The sequence below is a fragment of the Lineus longissimus genome, chromosome 5, assembly GCF_910592395.1.
Source record: "Lineus longissimus chromosome 5, tnLinLong1.2, whole genome shotgun sequence".
Lineage (NCBI taxonomy): Eukaryota > Metazoa > Nemertea > Pilidiophora > Heteronemertea > Lineidae > Lineus > Lineus longissimus.
In genome coordinates, this window is record NC_088312.1 from 5,550,522 (window position 1) to 5,563,886 (window position 13,365).

A 13,365-nucleotide genomic window follows, 5' to 3' on the forward strand; every position below is an offset into this window, starting at 1 on the left:
TCATCTTGACTCACTGCCAAGGTATCAAACAAAGTCTCACCTGTGATGTTGCCTGGCTTTGTGTCTGTTCAAACTCCTCCAACCTCATGTATTTCGTCATGGGGCAATGGAAGAGTGACATGCCCCCGACTTTGTTACATTCCGTGCGGACTTTCCCAATGGCATTGATACTCTCCTCTCTGGTCAACAAGGAGTTGAAGGCAAAGCTGTCATATTGTTCATCAAAGGGATATTCTGGAACATCATTGGAGCAACCTGAAACAAATTTTAAAGATCATGAAATATTCGTGGCAGAACAGGTTCATGCAAATACGATTCTCAATTAATTTCTGCAAATGGGTGGACTTAACAAATCAATCATGCTGAAAATAGTCCTTGAACCCCTTTACAAGACCCAGGTAAAGAGAGGTACAAAATTTAGGAAAGAGGGACTATATATTTCAATCGTTGTCATCTTATAACTGACCTACCTTTGAAAGGCACCACCATCTGTTCAGGTGGCGGGACAGTCACAAAAGCAAATGTCGCTGGATCATCGTCCACTGTCTTGTCAAAGATGATCTTGTTCATTGAACGACAGAAATCAATGTTGACCTCCTTCTCTAGGACCTGGACGTAGTCATCCAAACTGGAAACAAAAATAATTCAATGCAATAATTCTTAATACAATCAAACCATCAATGCAGAAAATTGATGCAAGACGTACACTACAAACCTCTAGACTCTAGGACAATGCGAAACAAAGTACCTACATTGTACTAAAGTTTGGCCTCCCCACATTGAAAGAAGCCAACGTGTACATGTAGATGGATAGACATAGAAACCCCAAGCTTCCAACTCCAGTGCACATGGGAAGTAGTATGGTGATGTCTTCAGGTGGACATGTTACCACACACATGTACTCTGTACATCTGCATGGAATAAACCAAATTTGACTAGCTTGTACAATGGCAGTAATTGGTCATGCCCAATTCTAAAACAAGAAATAACACCAAAATACAATTACGTTTTATCCTTTGCCAGTTGCGATGAGCCCTTGGCCCAATCAATCATCCTCTTCAATGACGCCTGGTCAAGCTCACCAACACCATCCATTGGCATGCAATCAATGTACAAACAATACCGCAGGAACGCTTCCGTTGTCTTCCTCTTGTGGTACGCCGTGTGAATCCGCTTCACATAGCCCTCAGGGTCCTCCGCACAAAACATAATCCTGATCCTAGGGATCCAATACTGAGATGGTATAGACATTCGACTTCCATCTGTCCTGATTCCACCATTGATGACAGGTTTTCCTGCCCCATCCACAATGCGACCCTCTTTGTTTACCTTCTGGACCAGGTATAGTTTGGTAGCTGGGTCATAGTCCAACATCCCGACATCAAACCAGGAGTACTCCAACTCCGGATCATTAGCATCCACTGTAATTATTAAGGGCGAAAGACTACAATTACAAATGAATAAGGATAAGGAAGGGTAACTAGTACTAGTGAAGGGGTCAACGTTGAGTAGAAGGAAAAAGGAAATGCATCAGACACAAACATTACCTTTTCGTATGCAGTAAATGTCAAATTACATTGGATGTTAGACCAACTTTTGTTGAAAAAGCAACCTAATGTATGTCAAAACTTCTCGAACAAGGACGGCTTTAGCTTGATAGCTATTTCTGTAAATATCAACTTACAGTTCTTCTTCTTATCATCTGTGAGTAACAATGCCCGTCCAGGCACTGGCTTCCTGACGCCATTTTCAATTCCCATCGTCAACCAATCAGCTGGTGTCCGGCAATCAAACTCCTCATCATCAAACGTTCCCAGTGGCAAGTATGGTGGGAACGGGGCAGGATCGTTAGGATCCAGGTTAAGTTTGATGTTGTTGTTTCCCGTCAGGAGTTTTGGCATCAACATGTCACTGTCGATTTTAGCCTTTTCTAGAAGTTTATAGAGATTTTGTTTGGCGTAATGACGTTTTCTCCTGCAAAGATAGAACAACATTGTGATGTTCAGTATGAAATAAGTTTGGGATACAAGAAAAGCAGAATTTTTGATATTTGATGATTATCATCAATATTCAGATTCGATTTGAAGAGAACGTTCCCATATTCACCTACCTTTCTATTTCTATTTTCCTGGGACACTGTCCTGGTGGTGTGAAAAATGGTAGTTGTACTTTCGGTTCATAGGATTCGATTGGGAAGTCCTGAGAATCAGAAAAGCAGTTACAATCAAAAGAAGCAGGCCAAACCAAAGTATACAAAGCTACGACAGCGTTAACTGGGTGCACTTAGATTTAGAAACAAAACAGCATTATTTACAGGTAAATATTGACTGATACATGTATCAGCAGAGTTTTCATTAGAAATCTGACACAAGTAAAAAATTTGGGGTTTTTTTCATTGAGTAGATTTGAGCCCCCATTGATTCAGTAGCCGAAAAAGTTGCAGAGATTATCAGCTACGCTCGGAATAGCCAACGCATTGTGATATCTGAGCTCCGCAACCAACTTACCGAAATTGCTTTCATCTGTGTGCTTGGACCATATTGCGTGGCATCCAAATTATCTTTCAGCAATGCAGGATCAGCATCACTGATACTGAATGTTGTCACTTTTGGAACATGTGTTTCTTTCCCGACATTCCATAATGTGTCCTGAGCTGTCTGTGGACCTGTCAACACATTCTGTAAATAGACATGCTACAATTATTGGTAGTTCTCTGGATAAGGAAACATATCTGACTGGGTCAGGGGTGTTACTGTTACCAACTAAATTCAAGAGCTTTCTTCTGAATGAGAATCTAAACCACACTGATCATGACTTATAAAGCATAGTAGTAGCTTACTTGATATCATTCAAAGATTGAACAGAATCAAAAGGAGCATGTTTGGATGTCTTCCATTCCAAATCTACATGATTGAAGGGCTGTTGAAAACAGATTGAAACATTTACACTACGTACGTACACTCTAACATCGTCCGAACCAATAAGGTAATTGCTCAAACTACTGCTGCACAAGCACTTCCAACATACCCCAAGCCTCTCCTTTGCTTCATCTCCAAGAATATCAGAGTAAAAACCTCTCTGTTTAATTTCAGGATACTTCTGTCCAGATCCAGCAGCCGTCCTGGCTGGAGTTGTGGTGTTGGTTCTGTTAGCTGTAAACGGCAGCCCACCATGGGCACTTCTACTTGGTCTTGAAGCCATTCTGGAATAGACGATAGAACTATTTTTGAAGTTGTAGCCTATATCCACTATTGCCCAGAGATTCCGAAACAGTGATCATACTCATAGTGTATGTGTAGGCCTCGTCATAGGCCTAGTGAACTGAAAGTGATTGACAGTGAGTGACACTAATCAGCATTGCGCTCACAAACTCCGCTTTTTAAAGATTCAGGAAGCAGTTTCATGCAGAGCTGAGATTAAACTGAATCTTACATGTTATAAGCACATTCTCAATACTTTATTTGAAATAAAATTGCAGTGTTTTTCTGGTGAATAGAACTTTCGTGACCTGCTAGCATGTATATCATGTACATCATGTACATGTTGCTATGCAATTTGTTTATGTAGCGGCAAGCACCTGACACACAGAGAAATTCTGATGAAAGTCGGTCCGGACGGGATCGTTTACAATATTTTATGGCAATCATATCATGTAGTTTCTCCATAGTGAGTTCAATCTAATTTAAATTGATGATTAAAATTTGTCATCATAACTGTGACCCTGACATAAATGTTAGAATTTCATAATTGGTTAATTTTATTGAGACGGGAATGAAATCTATTTTTAGAACGCGTTGCAAAATGGCGTCGGATTCTCACCTGATGGATTTTAAAGATGTGAAATTTCACATTCCATATGCACTTTTAGATGAGCTACGGTCAATCCCAACTGGTTCAGATGCACAATTATTTTGCAAAGATAATTCTGGTGAGATTTATATGCTGTTCCAGTGACGAAAACGGCCGTATTTTGGCAGTTTGTTATGTTCATTTCCTTTCCTTTTCATAGAAATGAGTCTCGCTGGCGCGAAACCATCATTACAATTTCTAGGCTCCTAGGCTTTCTGGGATCTGCACATGTTTCATTGTTTACATTGTTTTCATTGTTTGTCCCGATCCCTCTCAGTACAGCTTGCGTTTTTAAAACTGTAAAAGTAACATATGTATGCTAATCTATTTGCAACAGGTCAAGTCAAGCATTCATAACCTAATTTTTACCAACAATTCTCCTCTACAGATAATGACACAATTCTCAGTGTGACTCACACCAGAGATGAGTATCTAATGGTAACCTTCCCTGGGTCAACTGTCACATGGAATGAAACACTAGACACTGCCACCGCTTCTATTCAGAATTTCCGCCGTCAAGAAAAGCGGAAGAGAAATGTGAAATCAGCTCGTCAACTGCTTGGTTTGGATCAGAAATCAGAAGAGACCGTCAAAGAAGAAGATGTTGTCAAGAAACCAGAAGAAGTCTACAACTTGCCTCGGCCAACGTACACCGGCAAAAAGCGGGGACGGAAACCCAAAGGTTATTATGAACAACTGCAGAAGACGAAGGAAGAGGGTGCAAAGGAAGCTGATGCAGCAGGTTGGTTTTTAGTTGAATGATGACCGTTAAACAGAAAACAACTCTGTCGCATTCATCCACAAAAAAGGACTGCACTAACTATTGCTTCCACCTCAGAGTCCTTCATTGTTTGCAGTTAGGTTTAATTTAGACTGATTTTTACATTGTATTGTACATGTGAGTCTGATCTTCATATTTTGTCAGGCCAAGATGAAAAAGAAGAAGAGAGTGTTATTCCTGATTTGCCAGAATCTGCCCTGAAGTTTAACTACCATGCTCAAGTGGAGACAGATGCTGTTGAAATCTCAGTGGAGGACATCATGACTGGACGGTCGCCCTCAAAAGTCACCGACCTCGGACCAATGAGGACGCGTCATCAGAGAAAGACTGGTGTGCTGCCTGACACTGAAGAACCACCGGTACCTGATGGTAGCACAGCAGTGCTAAAGGATACAAAGATGTTGGAAATACTTAATGGTGTTGCACCAACAGAGCTTCTTGATGAGCACTTTGAAGTAATTACAGGTACGGTACCAAGAATTAGTTGTACATGTAGTTAGTTTGAAGTAATAACACTTTTTGGTGGAAATATTAGTTGCTCTTAGATGTAAGCCTAAGGCATGAAGTTTTTTCAAATCATTCAATATAATTTCACTGTGCTCTACATTTTCGTGAGTAGGAAGTTACTTTCTGTTGTTTTAGATGTGGACAATCGCAGAGCTGGCCTGAGATGCAAGCATTGTGACGAGGTACACCCTACGAGAAAAGAGTTCCTCATTCATCTAAAATCGCATGTCAACTTCACTCCCTGGCATTGCCCGTTATGCTCTTATAGAGGTTGGTACAAACGCTTGGAAAATAAATTAATGCAAAGTCCTCAGTCCATGATAATACATGTAGCTTGTGGAAAATTCTGTACTTTGAAAAATTACAATTATTTGGTTGAAGTCATTCATCTACTGTAAATATCCAAATTAAATAATGTAGATTTGTTCAACTTGGTAAGTGGATATTGATTCTTTGAGGCATTTCTTTCTTTCTTGCAGTTCATCACAAAAGTCTGCTAGCAAAGCATCTCAATGTCCATTCTGAAGTCAAGTCCTTTGCATGTGAGATCTGTGGGCAAACATTCTCATTCAAAGAAAAGGTCAGTTGAAGACTCATGTTTACAGTCCATGGGTCAGTGCAAGGATTTCATTATAAGGGAGTCATTTGCTGCATATTAAAACTATCTTGCAGTTGGCATCAAGTCATAGAGCCACTTCAGCCATGTGGTAAAGCTTTTGACTATTTGGCCAATGGGCCCAAATCCAGGATGAGAACCTAAAGTTTTTTTCTGATGTTCTGGTGGGGGTTGAGCAACTAATTTTACTGGCTCTGACGGTGTTTGAAACAGGTAGTCATGTGATGATACAGGCCATAATACATACTTAGGCATGGTTGCATTAAAAGGACAACATTGTAACAAAATGGGAGTCACTTCAGTCGTTTATGCTAATGTGAGATACATCATTTTGCAGCTCCAGTACCACATGAAGTACCATAATGATGAGCGCTCCTGCTGCTGTCCGCACTGTGATATGGCGTTTCATGAACACAAGACACTCCGCTCTCACATTGCAAGTGTCCACAAGGATGTTAAGGTGCCCGTTAAATCGGCCACAGGAGAACAGGGTATGAATCAAACTTCAAGTAAATGAAGCCAAGTTGTCAACACATACATAGTATCCTTGGTTGGTTGAGCAGTTTGATTCATCATTTGTGAGAAGGCAAGACACGACAATCGCACAATGTAAGTGCCCCAAAAATTAGCCGAAGGAGGTCAAGGTGGATAAAGGTCAATTTGCTTAGCCATGGTGAAGTAGAATTCTAGTCTGACTGTGCTTTACTTTACACAATGTCTACATGTTATGTTTGTTTTGTAGATGATGTCACTGATGATCCTAATTATGTTGTTAGACCTCATCCTTACAAGAGAACAAAATACTGTGGGACACACAAGACCAACAGAAAGACAATGGCATTTAGGTATGCAGGCTTCAAAATGGTTCCAAAAAAAGGAAGGAAGGAGGAAAGTTCAAAGGCACCAAGGCAATTGCCTCTGTTGCCTCTGTTAACTTTGAGTCCTGACTGCTATGGTTCAGAATATGCAGGGTTTCCTCCAGGGGGGTAATATGTCACCCCTCCAATGTCACCCCACAAGAAATCAAAAGATAGAAATTAATGATTTTGACCAGGAAATTTACCTAAACTACAAGGAGTCCTGATTTTACTCGCTCACTCAAAATGGCAGGCATCGAGTCAAATGGTTCTGAGCAATGTACTCATGTCGGTCTTTCTTTTCAGGGCTCAGAATTCAGCATCAACAGATTTGCCCGCTGAGGATAACCCAAAAGACACCAATGGGGAACCTCGTTCAAAAAATGACTCAAAAGTAGTTAAATTCACTGAGAAGAAGCCAGAAAACTATATCCTTCTCATCGACAACTTCTGTACTGTTAAATTTGGTAAGTTTTTTCAACATTTATACTACATGTATTTCACTCTGTATTAATTTCCTTCGTAACAGTTTGTGACCTGGCCAAAATGGTGAAACCATGCATTGGTTATTATAATATTATAAATAGATTGCGTACATTGTGTTTTACATCACTTTGTTCCAGAGGATGGTTTCAAGAGGTATACCTGCAATGAATGCCAAGAAGTTTTCGGCAAGAAGATGCCGTTCCTACATCATCTCCGCATCAAACATCGGTCTGCCAAACCGTTTAAGTGTGCAAGTTGTGATTATGTTGGTAGGTAGCTTTGGATCAGAAATTGGTGATGATAGACGGAACCTTGGGCGTGCAGGCAATTTAGCCTGAAAATCCAACTGCATAGTATCATAGCTTATGCTTACGATATCCAATCAAACACCCATCTGCTAAGTCATTCAAGCAGGTTGTAATATGTTTGAGTCTGCCTGGTCAGTCCCTCTTCTGAGGGTCTGCCTTGGTGTGCTGTTAGCAGTTATATCATTTTTATGCATCCAGCGATTATTTCTTTGCAGCGAGAAGCAAACCAAACGTATTCACACACATGAAGATTCACTCGGAGGTAAAGGACCATGTTTGTAACATTTGTGGAAGGGGATTCTATTTTGGTTATAAGGTAAGGAGTTCTTCATTTAGGATTTACCCTCAATTTCCTGATCCTTAAAAGTACTCAGGATTTGTTCCTGGTGTATGTGACTCTCTTGAATACTGCTGATAATTCTGTTTCATTCAAGTAACTTGAAGTGTGATTCTAACTTCAGCTTGCCCTGCATATGAAATATCACATGAATGCACGAGAGTTCAAGTGCGACCTGTGTAAGAGTGCATTTAATAACAAGATTGACGTCCAGAAACATAAAGAAAGGATTCATACCACTGGTGAGTCTTACATGTACATTGATCTTCACTGAAGCATCGTAACTTAAACTGATTCTGAACTACCCCTGGCCCGTTTATACAGTGGGTGCTGGCTCTGCATGCCTGGTTACATGTATGTGAGGTGTGATCATACCCTATAAATGCGAGGTACAGACACTCAGTTACCGCTATAGAACAAGGCATTGTGCTTATATCTGCCCCATCCAATATCCCATCTCTATCTACTTTTTCTTTCCATGTCATTTCCAGGCCGTCCATACCTATGTGATACCTGCGGCAAAGGCTTCAAGTACAGTTTAGCGTATAAACGCCACAAGATGACACATATTCCAGGCAAAAGGGAGATCTGTGTGGTATGTTTGCTCCTCTGGGAAGAATCTTCATGTTGTAGAGGCAGTTTCCTCTAGGAACTACTGCAGTGCAAGTATTAATCTGGTCTAATTGCACACCTTCTGTGGTTAAACTTAAACCATGAGGTGTGCTATTGACTGATTGTCCCACCTTTACTTTCAGTACTGTAACAAGCCTTACAAGAGCAAACAAAGCCTCCGTATCCACATGCAGTGTCACACTACCATCTTCCAGTGCCAGATTTGCGACAAGAATATCAACAGTTACACTGCTTTCGTGTAAGTTTTGACAAAAATATAATCATGAAATCTCTTTCTACATTCCTGGAAAAAGGTCCAGTTGAACCTCTCTATTAACATCAAATCTCGAAGGGCAAATCTATCCTGTATACAACTTAGATATGTTCAAACGTAGCTGTCACCAACCAAAATATCCTTTTCATTTTGCCAAATTGGCATATAGAACCCTTTCAAATCAATTAAATGACCCTGGTCATCTCATAGTCATTCATTGTCATCACTTGATTTTCAGGGCTCATAAGAACATGCATGATCCTAATTATGTTGGCTTCCCCTGTAAAAACTGTGGAAAGGTGCTCCAGACAAAGACAAAGTAAGTTTGATATTTCCAAAATTATGCTTTTGTGGACATTTTATCAGAAGTTGTTCACTTTATAAGTTATATGTGGTCCTGACCAGCACTTTTAACAAGGAAAGTGTCCATTCATAGAATTAAAAAGTATTTCTGTCCTTTCTGAAGTTCTTGAGTGAATATCCTTTTCAAATGTTATCAAGTCTTTTCCATTCCTCTTTCCAGTTTGGAGAAACATCTCGCCACAGCTCATTCAGATGCTCGACCTTTTAAATGTGAAATCTGTGGAAAGGCTTTCAAGATTATTGAACATCTCAAGGTAAATGCAGACAATCTTCATCCCTTTAATTTGTTGATTCGGAAAATTTCATTCTGATTTATTTGTTGAGCCAACTTATAAATATATATATATTATAAAGGTGTTCGTTTGATCTAAACAAAGATAAGTAAGCAAGAAAATGCTTTTACTGCATCTGTACATTAAGGTCAGGTTATGACTCCTAATTCGGTGCTCAAGTAGGCATGCCGTTTTCCTGGATCGGATTGCAAGGAGAAGCTTGTAATACAAAGTCTTGTACCCTCTGAAAGCTATAATAACTGTTTGTAGGTCATAGTGAATTCTGTCAATTATTCCAATCCTTACCCCTACTCTACATTTAAATTCTTTCTTGCAGTTGCACATGATAACCCATGACACTGTCAAGAAATTCCAATGCACGATATGTGGCTACACGATGAAGCGCAAGGCAAGTCTCATCACCCATATGCGGCGCCACCTCCACAGCAACCCGTACGTTTGCGAAGAATGCGGTAAATGGTTTCAAGAAAAGGTGGAATACCAGACTCACCTGGCAACACATTCGGGTGAGAACCCATCATGGTGTCCGTTTTGTGACCGAACATTTTCTACCCATCTTGTCCTCGAGAAACACATCGAATCGGCTCACACCGGGGAACATCTGAACATTCAGTCCGTCTCAATGGAGGGGATAGCAAACGTTATGTCCGAAATGGGAAACGTCGTCATCGAGGGTGAGCGTTCGCAGGACGATCAGTTGTTTTTATGCGAACAATGCAACTCGACGTACGAATCACAAGAAATCTTAGCGATGCACATCTTAACTGATCACATGAAGCAGCATCTTGATCAACCACACGATGTGGTTCCAGGTGTCAAAACAGAAACTCTGAATGATGGCACCGGGAAAATCGTGACTGTTCAGAACTACCCTGTGATTAGTGGTGATATCAAAGTGGAAGGACTGACGCTTGAAGATGTTGTAAATACGGTTGAGATTAACACGGACTCGATACCAGTGACAGATGGCAATGTTCCGCTGCATTCTATGATAATCCAGGGAATGAGTGAGGAGCAGATGGTAGTGCATGTCGAGGATATGTCACATTTTTTCATGTCGGGTGCTGGTACAGAAACTGTGGTGACACAGGAACAGAATGAAGATAATACTGCAGCACAAATAATTTCAGAACAAACTCAAATGGATTAGAACAAAATTGGCAAATAGTGAAGGCCTTGTATTAAGAATGGTACAAAGTGCACTTTAAATGCCTACGCCATTCGTGTTCAAGTACATGTACATGAAGTGTTCAATAAAATGTTCCCTAACCTTTAGTAAGCCTGGCGCTTTCGTTGGAATGTGCCATTGTAGTCAAAAGAAAAGGATTTCATTTCATCAGGTTAGGATGTTTGTAAATATTCTTTTGTCATTGGGATTTATAATAAAAAAACATGTATTTAGAATTAAGTTTGCTATTGTGTTTGGCGTCCTGTTGGAGACAAGGAAGATGGACTATGTTGTGGCACAGCTGTGTGAAGTGATGTTTCATAGCGTTTAGTATTTTCCTCGTCTTGTCTCCAGCACAATGTCGATCTTTCCACACATTGGAGAAGCAGTGGATTGACTTTGTTTGTGATGATGACCATCTTGTGTGTTGTGACCTGGAAATATACTATGGTTGTGACAAAGCTGTTGAGAGTAGTCTTCGATATTTCCCTGTCAGGGATATCTGATGAGGTGTCTCGTTTCGAGGGACACAAGATGGTTGTGCTGTGACATGCACCAGCATCTTTAACATCAACCTCAAATCTTGTGGGCCCTCTAATGTGTAGAGTCCTGTGACCTAGAAATGGACTAAGGTTGTGACAAAAGCTGTCTAAATTGATCTTGGGTATTTCCCTTTCCGGCACATTTAAGACACTGAAGATTGTTAAGGTGCTGTGACCAGAATGTGAACTGTGATCGTGACGAAAGGTGTCTCAAGTGGTCTTTGGTCCTTCTTTGTCTGAGGCAAATCTGATGAGAGGTCTAGTTGTGACACACTGAAAATGGTTGTGCTGGGACCTGCACCTACAACATCAGATCGACATCCTCATGTTCAAGCCTCTTCAAATCCTGTAGACCCTCTCATGCACCTGGAAAATGACCAAGGTGGTGACAAAAGCTGTCTAAAGTGGTCTTTCTTATTTCCCTTATACCGGACATCTATTGAGGTATCCAGTTCTAAGACACTGAAGATGGTTGTGACAAGGACAATCTAAATGTGATGTGACCGAAAGTGGACCGTGATTTGAACATGTCTAAGTGGACTTTAGTATGTCACTGTCTGAGGCACATCTGATGAGATGTCTGGTTTTGAGACACAGAAGATGGTTGTGTAACAGTGACCAGTGTCTGCAACATTGAATCGACGTCCTCTTGCGCAAGAGGCGTCAAATCTTGTAGACACTCTGACATTTTGGATGCTGCGACCTGTAAATGGACTATCACTAAGGTTGTGACAAAAGCTGTCTGGAGTGGTCATTGGTAATTTCCTGTCCGGGATCTGGCGAGGCGTCCAGTTTTGAGGCACAGATGAGATGGTTGTGACAGGACCATCTCATCTATTGTAACTAGAAAAAGGGCAGATATTGTGACAAAAGTTGTCTAAAGTGGTCTCTGGTATGTCCCTGTCTGATTGAAATCGTACGAGTTGAGTGTAGTTCTACTGAGGGTGGGCCACAGAGTCGTGATGCATGATGGCACTAACCTGTTGGAGACACTATTGGGGATAAGGACTTGTGACTCGGGCCGCCATGTATCTGCTGTGGTGTTTGATATCAACCTGTGAGAGACTTTGATCTTTGACTATGGTTGTGACTACAGCAGCCATACATACAGCTTGGTGGTTTGTGTAGACTTGGCGAAGGCATGGAGGATGGGCTATGGTTGTGACTGCAATCTAACGCGGTGTTCAGTATTGACCTCTGTTGGAGGCATGGATAATGGAAAATGGTTTTGACTGGGGTCTTCATAATGTTTGGTATTTACCAGTTAGAACATTGAGGATGTACTATGCATACTTGTGAATAGGGCGACCGTGCATCTAATGTGGAATTTTGGAAATTGACCTGTTGGAGGCAAGGAGGGTGAACTATGTTTGTGACTGCGGTCATCATGTGGTGTTTGATATATTAGGAACATTGAGGATGGACTGTGCATGTGACCTCACCAAGACCATACTAAGCTTTGGTCAAACTAGCAATCAGTTAATGAGTCTGACACTAGGAAACCACACTGTCCTTGCCTGCATATCAACAGCAAAAAGCATTGTCCTCAGGTCCTGACGAATTCGCGTACGATTGAACGACATCACAAAATCGAAACCTGTTACGCATCTGTACTGTTGATATTCGTACTGGAGAAAAGCCATTTAACATCACCAGTGCCGTAGCCGGGTGTTTTGTTTTGGGAACATGATGGACTATGGTTGTGATTGGGTTCATCAGTGGCAATATTTACGGTCAACGCCAATGCGAATATTATGTGCAGACATCCGAATGGATGGTGGTTTTCTCATGAACGAGTGTTGTACAACTTGCAAGTAATCAAACGTTTGACGGGTTTGTCCCATAACTGTTAGCAATTGAGATGTAAAATGTTGTACTGACCTGTTCCAGGCATGCCCGAGGATGGACTATGGTTGTGACTGGGTTCTAACGTGGTACTTCGTATTGATCTGTTGGAGGCATGGATGATAGACCTCGGACCTCGTGGCATCTGATGAGATTGATCGATAGGGTATTGACAAGGACTTTGTTTCTGTAGGACCGACCTTTCATTGTTGTGTTAAGCAAGGGACACCATTTTGGCTAGAAGTTGAAATCCAAAAGCAATCAGAACTCTTTCAAAGCGAAGTGAACGCCAATTTCAAAGGTGGAACTGAACTCAGTACATGTACTTTGCTTTCCAGAGAATAGACACACCCTTGAAATTGACATTAACTTCATTTTGAAGGTGTTGGTTACTCTAGGATTTCATGCTCTAGCGAAAAAGGGCGGTGCCTATGGTTAACCCTTAAATCTTCCTCGGATCCCCATGATATACTATGTAAGACTCTTTCTGTGATAAAACTTTTATTTCCAATGATGAATAAATAATG

At 41.0% G+C, this 13,365-nt stretch overlaps 2 protein-coding genes across 3 annotated transcripts in view; one reads left to right on the plus strand and one right to left on the minus strand.

Moving 5' to 3' along the window:
* Positions 1-3,526, minus strand: part of LOC135488454 (dynein axonemal heavy chain 1-like) — a 42,505-nt gene extending 38,979 nt beyond the window's left edge. For both annotated transcript variants that reach the window (XM_064773073.1, XM_064773072.1), the window contains exons 1-8: positions 3,433-3,526; positions 3,028-3,202; positions 2,508-2,678; positions 2,111-2,199; positions 1,685-1,974; positions 1,007-1,421; positions 471-628; positions 41-255 (exon numbers count right to left, since the gene is read on the minus strand). In XM_064773073.1, the coding sequence (XP_064629143.1) occupies positions 41-255; positions 471-628; positions 1,007-1,421; positions 1,685-1,974; positions 2,111-2,199; positions 2,508-2,678; positions 3,028-3,201 (1,512 nt within the window). In that variant the 5' untranslated portion in view covers position 3,202; positions 3,433-3,526. The remainder of the gene's footprint in view (positions 1-40; positions 256-470; positions 629-1,006; positions 1,422-1,684; positions 1,975-2,110; positions 2,200-2,507; positions 2,679-3,027; positions 3,203-3,432) is intronic.
* A 281-nt stretch (positions 3,527-3,807) lies between these two features.
* LOC135488455 (zinc finger protein 184-like) lies at positions 3,808-10,650 on the plus strand. Its single transcript, XM_064773074.1, has 16 exons — positions 3,808-3,928; positions 4,238-4,591; positions 4,775-5,095; positions 5,273-5,407; positions 5,617-5,717; positions 6,091-6,244; positions 6,496-6,598; positions 6,917-7,077; positions 7,234-7,365; positions 7,620-7,720; positions 7,866-7,983; positions 8,233-8,336; positions 8,497-8,612; positions 8,866-8,946; positions 9,151-9,244; positions 9,600-10,650. Exons 1-16 carry the CDS (start codon positions 3,823-3,825, stop codon positions 10,431-10,433), a joined length of 3,015 nt encoding a protein of 1,004 aa, XP_064629144.1. The 5' UTR covers positions 3,808-3,822; the 3' UTR covers positions 10,434-10,650.
* The last annotated feature ends 2,715 nt before the right edge of the window (positions 10,651-13,365 follow it).

Bases quoted from the DNA above. Each gene is read 5' to 3' on its own strand.
- LOC135488455 (XM_064773074.1), top strand. From the start codon at position 3,823: ATGGATTTTAAAGATGTGAAATTTCACATTCCATATGCACTTTTAGAT. The intron at 5,096-5,272 runs GTACGGTACCAA...CTGTTGTTTTAG, and splicing joins GCACTTTGAAGTAATTACAG to ATGTGGACAATCGCAGAGCT. The intron at 8,613-8,865 runs GTAAGTTTTGAC...CTTGATTTTCAG, and splicing joins AACAGTTACACTGCTTTCGT to GGCTCATAAGAACATGCATG.